The sequence below is a fragment of the Heloderma suspectum genome, chromosome 5, assembly GCF_057233095.1.
Source record: "Heloderma suspectum isolate Gila_16-S chromosome 5, 16-S_ref, whole genome shotgun sequence".
Classification (NCBI taxonomy): Eukaryota; Metazoa; Chordata; class Lepidosauria; order Squamata; family Helodermatidae; genus Heloderma; species Heloderma suspectum.
In genome coordinates, this window is record NC_139462.1 from 197,342,196 (window position 1) to 197,357,350 (window position 15,155).

At 47.0% G+C, this 15,155-nt stretch overlaps 1 protein-coding gene across 2 annotated transcripts in view; it reads right to left on the minus strand.

Annotated features, from left to right (window-relative positions):
* Positions 1–14,534, minus strand: part of FAM171A1 (family with sequence similarity 171 member A1) — a 101,517-nt gene extending 86,983 nt beyond the window's left edge. The window contains exon 1 of one of the 2 annotated variants that reach the window (XM_084858969.1): positions 14,053–14,534. In XM_084858969.1, the coding sequence (XP_084715095.1) occupies positions 14,053–14,155 (103 nt within the window). In that variant the 5' untranslated portion in view covers positions 14,156–14,534. The remainder of the gene's footprint in view (positions 1–14,052) is intronic. The other variant, XM_084858970.1, reaches the window with a different exon arrangement.
* Between the last annotated feature and the right edge of the window lie 621 nt (positions 14,535–15,155).

Sequence of the window (15,155 nt, forward strand, 5' to 3'; positions counted from 1 at the left end):
ATTAAGGGAAAGCAGGATGAAGTACGTTGATGTGCTAGAGACAACAATTAAATCTTAGAGGTGCTCAAGCGGGAAAATGATTGATAGTATCACAAGCACGGCACAATGAACACAGAAGATCAGCCGCAAAGGAGGTCAGCACTGGAAAACTTCGTGCCTTGCATGTTACCGAGACAGGCTGAAAGCAGCCCACACCGCTGTGTTAAGAAAGGGCGTTAGAGATAACCTCCATGCTGATATGGCAGAAGTCGAGGCAACCTCAAATGTGCAATTTGGAATGCAATACAGCAGATAGTGCCACGGCCAGCCCTACCGTTAGGCAGAGCGAAGCAAGCTTGCATCAGGCAGCAGATCTGAGGCACCGCTGAAGAGCAGCAAATGGTCAGTTATGATTTGGCCCGGTTTCTGTATTAGATACGTGTTAGTTAAGTGTGGTTGTATCATATCTCCCATGATGTCACCCCATGGTTGGGGTGGGTTAGGGTATTTTAGAAAATGTTTTTATTGTAGAATTTTATTGTTTTAAACTGTTTTTATTGTATGTTGTACATCGCCCAGAGTGGCTGGGTGACCAGCCAGATGGGCGATTAATAAATTTAATAATTAATAATAATAAAAATGTCATTGTAATATTGATTTTGACTTGTTGAATTTATCCTATGTGAATTGGATTGATATACATATAAATAAACTAAAAATGCATATGCATAAATTGGTGTTATAGTTTTATGGAGTGGGGGAAGCTCCATTTGGATTTTTGACTATGTGGACCAAAATGTCTTCAGGCGCTAGAATGATATTCTTTGGGTGCACCAAGGGCTAATGATTTGGCAAGTGAAAAGATGAGAAACATTTTTGTTCACTCCCACTGCACTAGTGTGTTGTACCAGAATTCAGGGGAAAGATTGTTCCCTGTCTTCAAAGTCACATTTTTTAATTTCTTGGGCTTTCAGCCACATTGTACAATGTACGAGCTTCTATTTTGGAACCACACTGATCACAGCTATATCTCCACTTCATGGAGACCATGGCCTCCTGGGAGCTGCACCATATTCTAACTGGGCCCACCCATGTAGCCGGTCATGCACTAGACCTTGTGTTTGTTTCTGGAGAAGCGGGGAGTGATCTGGAAGTCGGGGGTATATCCACCACCCCCTTGTCATGGTCAGATCACTATCTGGTGATGTTGGATTTCTCGGTTCCACAACCCCTCCGCAGGGGTGGAGGACCCATTAAAATGGTCCGCCCCAGGCGTCTTATGGATCCAAATGGATTCCTGAACGCGCTTGGGGATTCTCTGGGGCATGCCAACGGCCACTCGGTCGAGACCCTGGTGGGTGGCTGGAATGCCGCAATCACTGGGGCATTAGATCAGGTGGCTCCGAAACGCCCTCTCCCCCTGAACAGGGCTCGGACTGCACCATGGTTCAATCCGCGGTTACGAGCTCTGAAACAGGAGGTGAGACGGCTAGAGCGCCGGTGGCGGAAGTCTCGCTCCAAAGACGATCAGACACGGGCTAGAGCTATATCTTCAGCCTATCACGTGGCGGTGAAGGCAGCAAAAAAGGAATATTATGCTGCCTCCATCGCGTCTGCAGAGTGCTGCCCCAGGAGGCTGTTCCAAGTGGTCCGGAGCCTGGTCGGTCCTGTGGCTCCGGAACCACTGGAGCATTCTAAGGCCTCCTGTGAGGCTTTGGCAAGGCACTTTGCAGATAAAATTGATCAGATTAGGTGTGTTACTCTGCACACTGTGGATACAGTTAGTGAGCAAGAGGCGGCCTGTGGCAAACCGGTTTTGTGGGATCGGTTCCAGCTTCTTCCTCCTGATGAAGTGGACAAGGTGCTTTCATCTGTAAGGCCAACCACCTGCTTACTTGATCCTTGCCCATCTTGGCTCATTATGAGCTGCAGAGAGAGACTGGGTGAGGGGATCAAGGCGGTGGTGAACGCCTCCCTTGAGGAGGGAGTGATGCCATCAGCCCTCAAGGAGGCAGTGATAAGACCGCTCTTAAAGAAGCCCTCCTTGGATCCTCAAGTTCTGAACAACTTTCGCCCAGTCTCAAATCTGCCATTTTTGGGCAAGGTGATTGAGCGGGTGGTGGCGGTGCAGTTGAAGGCACACTTGGAAGAAACTGATTATCTAGACCCATTTCAGTCGGGCTTCAGGCCTGGGCATGGGACAGAAACGGCCTTGGTCGCCTTGGTGGATGATATGAGGAGGGCTCTGGATAGGGGTGAATGCTCCTTCCTTGTTCTCCTCGACCTCTCAGCGGCTTTTGATACCGTTGACCACGGTATCCTCCTGGACCGCCTGGAGGGGTTGGGCATTGGAAACACTGTATTGCGGTGGTTCCAGTCCTTCCTCTCTGGCAGGTACCAGAGGGTAGCACTGGGAGAGGAGGTTTCGGACCCGTGGCCACTTACTTGTGGGGTGCCACAGGGTTCCATCCTCTCCCCGATGCTATTTAACATCTATGTGAAGCCACTGGGGGCTATCATCAGGAGGTTTGGGGTGCAGTGTCATCAATATGCGGATGACACGCAGCTCTACCTCTCATTCAAATCTTCACCAAGGTTGGCCGTAGAATCCCTGTCCAAATGTCTGGAGACGGTGAGTGGCTGGATGGGGAGGAATAAGCTGAAGCTCAACCCTGACAAGACCGAGGTACTTTTGGTGGGAGACAAGAGGAAGCTGGGGGATGTTGACCTGGTGTTGAATGGGGTACAGCTACCCTTGAAAGACCAGGTCCGCAGCCTGGGGGTCATTTTGGACTCCCAGCTGTCCATGGAGGCTCAGGTGTCAGCTGTGAGCCGGACAGCGCTGTATCAACTCCATCTGATACGGCGGCTGCGCCCCTACCTTCCCGACCATCTGCTCCCATCGGTAGTACATGCCCTGGTCTCCTCTCGTTTAGACTACTGTAATGCGCTCTACGTGGGGTTACCCTTGAAGACGGTTCGGAAACTGCAGCTGGTACAGAACGCGGCGGCTCGCCTGATTAAAGGCAGCCGCCGGCGAGATCACATCACTCCAGTGCTGAAGGAGTTGCACTGGTTACCAGTTGTTTTCCGGGCCAAATTCAAGGTGTTGGTTTTGACCTTTAAAACCCTATATGGTTCCGGCCCAGCCTATCTTAAGGAGCGCCTCCAGCAACACCAGACAGGCCGCTTAACAAGATCAGCCTCGGATGGCCTTCTCTCTGTCCCATCAGCCAGGACAGCTAGACTGGTGGGGACGAGGGAGAGGGCCTTCTCTGTGGTGGCCCCCACTCTGTGGAACTCCCTCCCTAGGGAACTCCGTTATGCCCCCTCTTTAATGAGCTTCCGTCGTGCATTAAAAACGTGGTTGTTCAGGCAGGCATTTGGGGTGGGTTAGGGTATTTTTTTTAAAAAAAATTTATGGTAAAATTTTATTGTTTTAAATTGTTTATGGTGGGTTGTACATCGCCCAGAGTGGCTGGGTGACCAGTCAGATGGGCGATTAATAAATTTAATAAATAAATAAATAAATAAATAAGCGAGTTTGGGTCGCACTGGCTTAATACTGTAGAGGTGTCTACATTTTCATGAAGGCTCCTTATGATGAGCCTGTGAAGGCACAATTAGAGAATTTGGGGGGGGGGCAGGCCTATAAGCACAGTGCCCCATAAATACATGCATTAAAAAAATAGACAAATCTCCCCATAGAGCATTGATATAGGTAGTTACAAAGCAGTTCCTTGTGGACTGCAGGTTATGAAGCCGACACTGGAAGGGAGATGCAGCCAAAGATTAAGAAAAGCTGCATGTATTCTTTTACACTGTTTACATATGGGGATGGGTTGGCACAAATGGCAGACTTTCTCCACAGCTGTCGTCTCCTGCTTTGCCAAATGTTTAAAACAGGTGGCACGTTGACCTGGCCAAAAACATGCCTTAGGCTTAAAATCTTGTGCTATTCTGATGATGTTGAGGACATCAGCTGTGAAGTGTGGTTAGTTGCTGTCTACATCTCACTGCATTTGGGGGCTTGGGGGGAACAAGGAAGCAGATTCTTTGGAGTTGTAGAGATAACCTCTCTGCTTATAGCTTCAAATGCCTGCCTTCAGTTTAATACAGCCAGACCAGTGTTGTCCAAAATGGACTGGAAAAAATGTTTCAAAATTGCTCACTCCGGACCCAAAGTTTCAGAGCCACAACCAACCCTCTAGGCACCAGTCCGTCAGCGGGCTGAACAGAAAATATTTCAGGTGCCAGCATCACATTTCTAGGTGTGAGGGCAACAAGACCCCTGAATTATTTCTAGCCCTGCAAAACTGTGACTTTTTCTTCACAGCCACTGTAAAATTTAAATTTTTGATGAGGTGGCCAACTGCTTGAGTGGGAACACAATTTGAACAGCCTGACACATAAACATAAAACAATAAGCATCAGTTCTATCCTGACACAGGACGTCTGCATCAGAGCCAGCCTTGGATTATGGTTATAATAGACAGAGATCCAGGAGATATGCGTGTCTGGGCTGTCACTCTACGTAAGCAAATATGGACTCTTTCTCAGTGGCTGCATTGTTGTTGACTTGCCACTGTGTAAATACCATGGTATGGATAAAGGATAAAAAGATGGCTTGAAATACGCTTACACTAAGCTGAGTGTGACTTTTAAGAAGTTTTTCAGTGGACCGAATTCCAAGTTTGCTCACAGCTTCAACTCAGTTGTTAAGCTCTAATTGGAACAGACGTCAGAATATTAAGCTATAAGAAAACATAAAAAGCCTAGTTGCTGAGAGGGGTAAGGGGAAAGAGGATTTGCAAGAAGCATTAAAGGACACCTTTGAAATCTCTGAGCTTTGAGATTTTCTCCCAGCAAGGTAAGGATTAATGGGTGAAAAAGAAATCTTATTTCATAACATTTACCAGCGAGGGGATATGCAACTGCTAGTTATGCATAGGTAAATCCCACTGACATCAGTGGCACCCATGCATAAGTAGCCACTGCAGAATTGCAGAATTACATCTTAAAATTGTCCTCAGAGCATCATTTGTATAGCAACAGCATCAAAATGGGCCATATGAACTAGGCTTTAAAGCAGCCTCTCCCAGCCTGGTACCCTCCACATAGTTTCGACTACAACTCCCAGGATTCTTGACCACTGGCCATGACGGCTGGGGCTGGTGGGAGTTGAAGTCCAAACCGACTGGAGAGCACCAGGTTGGGGAAAGCTGCTTTTGAGAGACCATTGCTATCAGAAATTATTTAACCAGTGCCCCTAGCCTGCTACATGCTTTATATTTTTTAAAAGTTATTTATTCAGACAGCACTAGCGGCGTGTATAGCACTCTGCACAGTTTCAAAGTCAAAAATAGATCCCTGCCCCCAAGTAGCTTACAATATAAAATCGACAATGAAGGAGAGACAAGCATAGGGAGGGTGGCATGTAGGCACAAGAAGTCATGGGAATAAGGACGTGCAGAAAAGGTGGGTTCGGAGGAAAGACTTGAAGGGAGATGGGCCCTGCCTGCTGGCAAAGACTAACAACCTAGTAGAAGAATTACATTAGGGCCGACACTTTCCTTTTTTTTTCTTTTCTTTTTTTTACTAGCTTTGCTCTAATCATGTCTTTAACAGCAGCTTGACACACACAAATTTAGCTGGCATTTTCCCCCCACTGATTTTCTCCAGGCTAAAAGAAGCTGTGTGTGCCAAGTTTCTATGTTAAAGGGATGGGGAGAAAAAGTCATATTTTTAAGAGACATACCCTTCCTATCAACAAAGTCTACAATATCAGCCCAGGCATACTCAACACAGCTTAGAGATGCATCCATGAAGAACGGAATTAGGATACAGTCAGGACCAGCATCAAGGGTAGGCATGGCTGGGCACCAGCCCAGGATCCACACCCCAGCAAGGCCCCACTGACAAGAGGCATCTGGAGTTACTGCTCCTCTTCACTATGGCAACCTCCTGGTTCACCTGTTTCTCGCTCTGGCCCAGACAATGAAGGAGGAGCAGTAGATGCCACTACCTATTTGCTCTCTGTCTGTGGAGCAACCAAGTGGTAGCAATGATGAGAAAGAGGAGGAGGAGCAATGACAGCTGATGACAATGGTGGTGAGAAAGTAAAGTCACTGAGGGAGGGGTCTACTGAGGGTGTCTTGCTGAAAGGCCCTCAAAAACCTGGACCTGGCACTGGATCCTGTTGTATCAGCTACTGGTGTTGGTTTGATTCTTGAAGGACCTAAGAGATCTAAAAAAAATTAACCTTATTCACACCTTACTGTAACAAAAGTACAGTAACAAAAGAAAAAGTCTGTGGAACATTAAAGACTAACAGATTTATTGCAGCATAATTTGATGGACTAGAGTTTCACTTCATCAAATGCATAAAATGCAGGGAGATACTATATATACACACATGGGAACAGAGAAAACAAATTTTAAGTGGGGCCAGAAGGCCATGAATTGCAAGAGAAGTACAAAAGGGGGCGAAGGGAGAGGGAGAGGGAGAGAGAGAAGGGGTGGAAGAAAGAGGGAGAAAAGGGGGGGAGAAAAGGGGGTGGAAGAAAGAGAGAGAAAAGGGGTAGTCCCACCCACTACTGGTTTCAACCCCACTTCTCACCAGCATGTAGTCTCTGAGAGTTTACCCCATGGGAACACAGCCCTGAAAAAAGGTTGCTTAGCTTTGATCTAAGCAAATAATACCAAAATAATCACTATATTCCAAGAATTATTCATACAAATATTTATAATATTTGAACCAGTTTGGTGTAGCAGACTGAGCAGCCTTCCTCAACCTGGTGCTCTCCAGCTGTTTTGGACTTCAGCTCCCATCAAACCCAGCCAGCATGGCCAATGGTCAGAAATGCTGGGAGGTGTAGTCCAAAACACCTGGAGGAAGGCTGAAGAGTGATGGACTTGCATTAGAAGACTTAGATTCAAATCCCTCATGAAACTCATTGGGCGGCCTTTGGATAGTCACTGTCTCCTAGTCTAACCTACCTCACAGAGTTGTTGTTAGGACAGAATGAGATAACCCTATATACACCACTATAAACTCCTCTGAGGACAGACAGCGTGTATTTTTCCCGCCCTGACTAATAACTAACAAATATCTACCGAGGCTCTGGAAAGCTAAGGATTATAAAACCAAAACCAAAAAATGGTTAAATCGTTGAAACACACTCATTTTAAAATATAAAAGAAAATTATCCTTCTATCACCAACCACTTTGCACTTGCCCAGAAAGGTTTACAGTGTGCTTCTGGAAGATGCACAGGCTTTTTGACAAACTTCAAGAAAAACGAGTTCAAGAATGGAGAAGAACCACCAAAGCCATTTTCTGCTATTTTTTTTCTAATTTGCCATTCAGATGGCATAGAGTGCTACTTCGCAGATCATGGCAGATTGTGGCAGGACACAGAGGATGAGGTGGCTTCTAAGATATGTTGGGCCAAAGCCATATAGGGCTCGGTGTATATATATAAACAGCACCTTGAACTCTGACTTGTAGATCATAAGAAGCTTGTATCCGTTTAATATATCCTGACAACCCAAACACATCAGGAAGTAGCATGCCACATGATGCACAGAGGTCAAATTATCAAATATTTCAATCCGAATAAGGACAGACACATTGCCCTAAAATCAGAATAAAAGCATCTGCTAAAAAAAGCATGCTGGGCTTTACCACAGCAATGTGACATTTTCTGGGATTATCAAGTGGGTTCAAGGCATTTTAGTTTAGATCAACTATTATTTCAGGAAGATCCCATACAGGCTAACATTAAGATGAGTTTCAACACAGGAGGGGGAATCCCTGTACAAATTAAACACATTCTATCACAGTTCCCTAATAGTCGCATTAGTCCTGCAAGTAAAAGCTATACAAAGCAATGATGCTACAAAACCTACAAACACTCCAAACTGGTTCTTATCATAGTAACATGTACTGTCTTCTAGTATTTTTTAATATACATTGTCAACAGTATTTGGTTTTATCCCTCTGATACATGCTGCTGCTTTTACTTAGTACAGCATGCAACCCATTTACTCCAGCACACCATTTTTATTACCCTGCCCCTCGGGCTTCTATGGATTGCAAAATATCAGAATACCTTAAAATATAGAAGATCTCTCCTGTCACTCACATAGATGTTTCATTATATTTATATTATGCATAACAGATGCCTAGTTCAACACTAATAACTTTGCTTGTTCTTCATTTATGAAGTCACATTAGCAGTCTCTTTACAGACTATGAATCTTCCATGGAAATTTCTTTTTAAAATAACGTAATTGTTAATAAATAACATTTTCCAGAAGGCAACAGTGCATCCATATAAAGACACAAATATAGTATTTACATGGGCCAGGATCCACAGAGCTGCTTAGGCCCAACGCAAGGGGTTTACACTAGTCTAGTAACATTTTTTTTCTTAGAACCCCACTAATAAAATCCAGGTGCAAATGACATACACTGAAGGTCAAACTATATGGTACATTAATTCTGTAGTGTGTAGCTAAGGATAATCTTTTTTTAATGGAGAGAGCGGAGGACAGGAAGGCCTGGCGTGCTATGGTCCATGGGGTCACGAAGAATCGGACACGACTTAATGACCGAACAACAAAAAATTCTGGAGTAAGTGCATGTGGCCCTGGTTTGGATCGGGACCACCACACACCAGGAGTAGATGATTTCACCTCCCACCCACACCATTTCCACCCTGAAATTCACCTCTGCCCCCATGGGTGATAAAAGAAAAAAGTCTCCATTGGAGGTTTTTTCTCTTTTTAACTTGCCCATGTGTGGGCGGGGATTGGATTTCAGGGAGGAAAATGTGGGGGAAGGTTTAATCCTCTCCCAGTGCACTGTGGTCCCAATCTGAATCAGGGCTACATGCACTCACTCTAGAATTTTTTAAAAAGATTATCCTCAGTTAGTTGCTACACAATTAACATGCAATTTGATCCTTAGAACAAAAGAACAGGGTGCCTCAGAGCACATTCAGAGACTAGGAACTAGCAGTGGAGGCTGGTGGCTCCAATGTCAGTGGGCTGGTGCATCTGCTCTGGGTTTCAGTCAGAACTCTAAAGGAGCTATTCAAGCACCTTGGATAGCTCCTTTAGAGTTCTGACTGCTTCTGACTGAAACCTGGAACGGATTCGCCACCCCACTGACATTGGAGCCACCAGCCTACTCTGGGAATTAGTGTTCAATACCAGAACTGAACTTAACTCACAGTCCTTTCATACAGAAGTCCATTCCTGGTTGCCCCAAACGCTCTTCATTTCAGCAGTGTAATTTGGGGTGGGGGGGGGTTATTGTTGGTATTGTTAAACAACTGTGAGTCAGAAATCCTTGCTAATCTACTGCAAATCACCCAGGGATATAGTAGCAGATCCTGATCTACCTTCTGCCTGACATCTAGTTTTTTACCTGGAGAGAATGTTTTTGTATGGAGAGGATATGGTCATGTAAGCCATATTCTGTGCCTAGATGTACCACTTTGCACCTGGCTCTCACAGGTGGACCTCAACATTCCAGTGAAAGCAATAACAAAGTAGTAGATCCTACAAGCCTGAAGCCTGCCCACGCCTGATTAGCCCAGTATAATCTGCTCCACCATTCCCCAACCTGCTGCCCTCCATATGTTTTGGACTACAACTCCCATGAGCCCAAGCTAGCAGGCAAATAGTTTGGGATGCTGGAATTTGTATTTCAAAAATGTTTTGTAGTCCAAAACATCTGGAGGGTATCAGGCTGGTGTACTCTGACTAGCTGCAGCTTTCCAGCGAGTCAGGCTAGGGTCTTTCTCACTATCTGCTGCCTGATCCTTTTAGCTGATGCCAGAGATTAAATCTGCAACCTTCTGCATGTGTTCCATTGCTGTGCTTAAAAGAGCTCTGGAAAAGGAACCACAGTTCTCTAAGCTGTGACAGTCTTTGCCCTCACTTAACAGGACTACCAACATGTCTAACAGATAATGTTGATTTCTTGGATATATATAGATATAGATATGAACAGGAGCTAAACTATAACACCAGACTGATAGCTCATCAACCCAAAGGCTACAGCTTGTATTTGGCCAACACTCCACCCCCCCAACACTAAATTGCCCTCCTTACAGAGTTGGCTCAGTTTATAAATCCCTCCATATTAGAAAGGAAAAACCAAGAAAATGATTCATTGGGTTTGGCTTCTTGGTAAACCACACAGCAGTAAACCCTGGTTTTTCAACTACTGATGACAGAACTTGACCACCCTATTCATCATAAATCAACGTTCTCTGCTCACTCAAGGATGACATAGCTGCAAGCAGGAAAGAGGTCAACTTTTCAAAGGGAGATAAAGTGAGTCCTCAGTAGAGAAGCTATATAATAATAGCTGACGTTCCATCTTTAAGCCTCTCCCTTGATTTACAAATCAAACCATTCCGTAGTTGCTACAGTCAGTATTCCTTCTTCTAGATATTGGGTTAAGTCAGTCATCATTTCCTAGTAAGCAAAAAGGGGCTTGAGAAGATACAGATACTGTAAAATGAACATAACAACTCTCTAGCTAATGGAATAGGAATTTAGCTAATACATAAAGAATTCTATGAAGTGTATAGTTTCCACATTACCATTAGTCTGATAACCTGAACCTGTATTTGGGAGTAAGTATTTCAATGGGATTTACTCCCACACAAAAAGATAGGATTACAGTTGTCATTTGATACCATGCTGTAGTACAGATTTTAACTGCAAAAATATGAACATAGTATCAATTAACCAGTTAGTGGCTTTTCAAAAAGTTGAGTTCTACTTTTAACCATAGAAATACTACAAGTATCTCAGGTCATAGTCTATGGGCACCTGAAGAATATATGAATTGTATATTCATTAATACAGTATACATTTACTGTTTGGAAAACCACTTAGGGTGCAATTCTCTGCATGCTTAGACAGACAAATATTCTACAACTCCCAGCATGCCCCAGCCAGCCATGCTGGCTGGGGCATGCTGGGAATTGTACGACTTTTGTCTGTCTAAACATGCATAGGATTGCGCCTTTAAAAACTCAACGGCCACAATTCAGGCCAATTATGCACACTAATGTCCAACTGAAATCAGTGGACCTTAAGTATGTCTCATTCTCCATGCTGGATTGTTGCCATTTTGTGAAATAAGACAATGAAAACCCACTCATAAGAGGCAGCTCCAATTAACTATCCACGTTTTTTTCATGTGAAATATTAGCAATTTGTTTTAATTCATTGATCAGTTGTTTCAGCTGTATCAGAAATCCTACTACCCCCCACCAGTTTGTTTTTCAGACTTCCAAGGAAGCAAAACAACAAAAGCAGCAATTACAAGTTCAAGAAATCAAAGCAAAATAATGTTAAAATATGATTCAGCCCACAGGATGAAAGCTTACACTTTGATGGAGAGGGGTTTAAAAGTGTGTAGTAAAGAAGAGAGAAAATGGAACACGGGAAGCTGCCTTACACTGCGTTAGACCATTGGTCCATCTAGCCCAGTACTGTTGACACCAACTGGCAATAGCTCTCCAGGGTTTCAGGCAAGATTCCTTCCTAGCCCTACCTGGAAATGCTGGGATCGAACCTGGGACCTTCTCATGCAAAGCATGTGTTCTACCACTGAGCTATGGCCCTTCCCTGGTTTATTAAAAACACAAGAAGAGCCTTGCTGAATCAGACCAAAGGTCTATCTCAGCCTTACCCAACCTGGTGCCCTCCCAATGTTTTAGACTACAATTCTTCGCATTCCTGACCATTAGCCATGCTGGCTGGGGGCTGATGGGAGTTGAAGTCCAAAACATCTGGAGGGCACCAGGTCGGGGAAAACTGGCCTATGTAGTTCAGCGTTCTGTTCCTACAATGGCCACCCAGATGCCCATGGGAAGCCCACAAGCAGGACATGAGGGCAATAGCAGCTACTCTCTAGTGCTGCCCAGCAACTGGCATTAAGAGGCATACTGCCTCCAATACCAGAGGTAATGATTAGTTACCACGACTCAAAAACAATGAAACAGTAGTAGTAAGAGGCACAATTGTCACTTGCCTTTTATTGGGTACAAAATGGTGTCACTGAAAGGTCACTGGCTATTAAATGCATACCCCCACCCCAAAAGTGGGGGATGGGATTGTAACCATGGTATACTTACTTTCCCATCCTTATTACTGGAGGAATATGATTAGCTTGGCTTGATGAAGGTTTTACAAGAATGAATGCCCTCTCTTTCAAAGACACTTGATTTCAGTGCCAACTACTCTGCAGATGTCATATCCTGCAGCAAGACCATTATTCACCATCAGAAAGTCTAGTCTGCTGCATGTTAACATAACCATAAACCCCAACAGGTCAGATGCTTGTGAAAGGGGTGTCTTTCTGAGACAGGTAGAAAGAGGCCTGGGGGAAAGGGAGCATTACTGCAACAATAAAGGACAGAAATGCAACAAGGAGCCCTGACTAGATGGTGATGGAGCATCTCTCCCACCTCCAGTATTGCCATGGGAGTATCCTATTTACAGAACACAGGTGCAATTTGCTGAAAGAACACTCAACAAATATGGCAGAGCTGTTTGATTTAGCTAAAATTGGCTTTCGTCAAGTAGAAATAAACCGAAATGTTAATCTTACATACATACATGTTTCATTTCAGCACACTCTCTCCTAAGGCTTTTGATACAGCAAGTGAGCTTTACCAAGCAGTAGCCTTCTCCAGCCTGACACCCACCAGATGTGATGGACTACAGCTCCCATGCTGGCTGAGGATGATGGGAGTTGTTGTCCAACACATCAGGAAGGATGCCATACAGGATTATTTGTGCTCTGGAATAATAATAATAATAATAATAATAATAGCGACGCAGCAAGGCATGAGAGTCATGTAATCTGCAGATTCCGAAACAGGGAAGGCTTACGGCATTATTAGCAGGCGTTGCTCTTGTATTTTAATGGCAGAACGCAAAATGCACTATGAAAGATTACAAGATGGGCAGACCTAGAGGCTGTTCCCCACCTCCCAGACAGAAGAGCAGAGTCAGGGGGGAAAAGAGAAAATAAACTTTCCAGGGGCTGTTTTCAGCACGTGTCACTGCCAAGTAGGGTCCATAAAGGATGAGCAATGCCCAAAGAAAGGGGACAGGAATGGAGGATGCACAACGTAAAAGCAGCGAGGGCAACTCCCCCCCCCCCCCCCGCAGTCAGTGGCAAGCACAATACAGGAGCACCTGGTAGAGCACACAAAAAGGAACTAGGGGGCACCATTAAGGGGGCTCCCACAGGAGGGAGCACAATGTAAGCAGCAGCGGAGTACAGTTTATCTAGGGATGGGAGCGGCGAAGGTTTGCCAGATGGCCCTTCTCAGCCACCCACCCACCCACCTCTTCTTTTTTTGGCCAGACATCCTTTATTTTAAGGTAATGGTCCCTTATTCTGGGCACACAGCACACAGGAGATGTTCCTATATTCCACGACCACAGAACAGCAAGGACACACCGCTTCCTTACATCATCAGTAACCCCAAGATTGAACGGATACCATCACGCACACACACACACACACAGGCCGGTCAACATCAACCGGAGAATGCTCAACGAGGAAACAGCTAGAGGGGACACATGGACTTGCGCAGAAAAAGGACTGCGAAAAGAGAAGAGGATTTGAGGGGGGGGGGCGCGGGGAGAGAAAGGGGAGGGAGGGAGGAAAGCAAGGAAAAGGTCGTGGCTGGAAGCACAAAGCGCAGAGCCAGTAACAAAAGCCTCCAGGCTGATCCTTCGCCGGGCGCCCCACCGCCGGTGCCACCGGGCGCTTGCAGCTTCCTTCGGCGGCGGCGGCGGCGCCGCCCCCTCTCCGGGAAAGAGCCGACCTCCAGCGCCCGATTTTGCGCGCGCGCGTTTTTCACAGCCCCCCGGGCCCAGCACAATGCAGCCCCCCCCCGAAGACCCCGGCCAAGAGGCGGCGGCGGGTTGCCGTCGCCGCGGCAGCACAAAAGCGCGCCCGGCGCGACCCCACCCCCGCTCGGCCCCCGCTCGCTCGAGCCGCCGGTCGCTCCCCTGCGCACCGACCTTGAGCCGCATCGGGCGCTCCTAAGGTCTTGGTCACCGCCTTCCACACGTTGCAGCCCAGGAGGCAGAGCAGAAGCGCCGCCGCCGCCGCCGCCCTGCTCATTTTCCCCCGCCGCGGCACCAGCGGCCGATGCCGCCGGGAAACGAGCAGGAGCGGGAGGAGGAGGAAGGGAGGGAGGGAACCGCCGGAGCCGCGTCCCAGGAGGAGGAGGAGAGCCGCATCAGGCGCTGGCCCGCTCCGCACCTCCCTCCACGCTGCCCGCCGCTGCCCGCCTGGCCCTCTCCGGGAGCTGCGGCATCGCTACCCCGATGGCAGCGAGGGACGTGCCTTCCTCCCACCGCCCCTGCGGCTGGGTGGGCTGCGAGGGGACGTGAGCAGCGGGTGGGTCTCCCTACAGAGGCATCCAGGCTGAGGCTGCTCCACCATCAGCAGCTGCTTAACCCCTGCCTGCCTGCCGCCCGCCTCCCACCCTCCCTCTCTCCCTCCCTACTTCGAGCAGACCCGAGGGTCCAGGGGTCGGAGCGCCACCTGCTGGCCGGCTCGGGCCTTGTCGCCACGATCCCGATTGACACCCGGGGCACGCTCGATTTACGCTGGCCCCGAGGAAGCGCCGCAGCCGGGGGGGGGGGGGGGCGTTGCTAGGCGGATGAGAGACTCGGGGCCCAATCTTTCCATTGACATCCACGGAAGGGTTTGTTTCTTCTTGTTTTAAGCTGCATGGCCAATACGGAGGGGGGATTTGGGGAGCGGCACAGGGAGGGGAGGGTTAACTCTTCCCTCCCCACCTGGGATCTCCGTGCACATTTCTCCCACCGCACTCGGCAGCTAAGCTTAAGACCAATGCCCCATTGGCAGCAGTGGAAATATATTTTTTCCTCAGCTTAACTGCCATGCCTGGGTAGGGCTTGAAGGTGTTGAACCATGTGGAGAGGGGCAGTTGACCCTTCCCTCCCCAGTTGCGATCCCCCTTGAAATTGCCCCCTGCACTGCAATTAAGCTGAGAAAAAAAACCTCCCATTGGCACCAATGGACACTTAAGGCTCTGAGGAATAGATCCAGGCCATGGGAAATAGATTCAGAGCTAGGACCCCATAACCCCAGG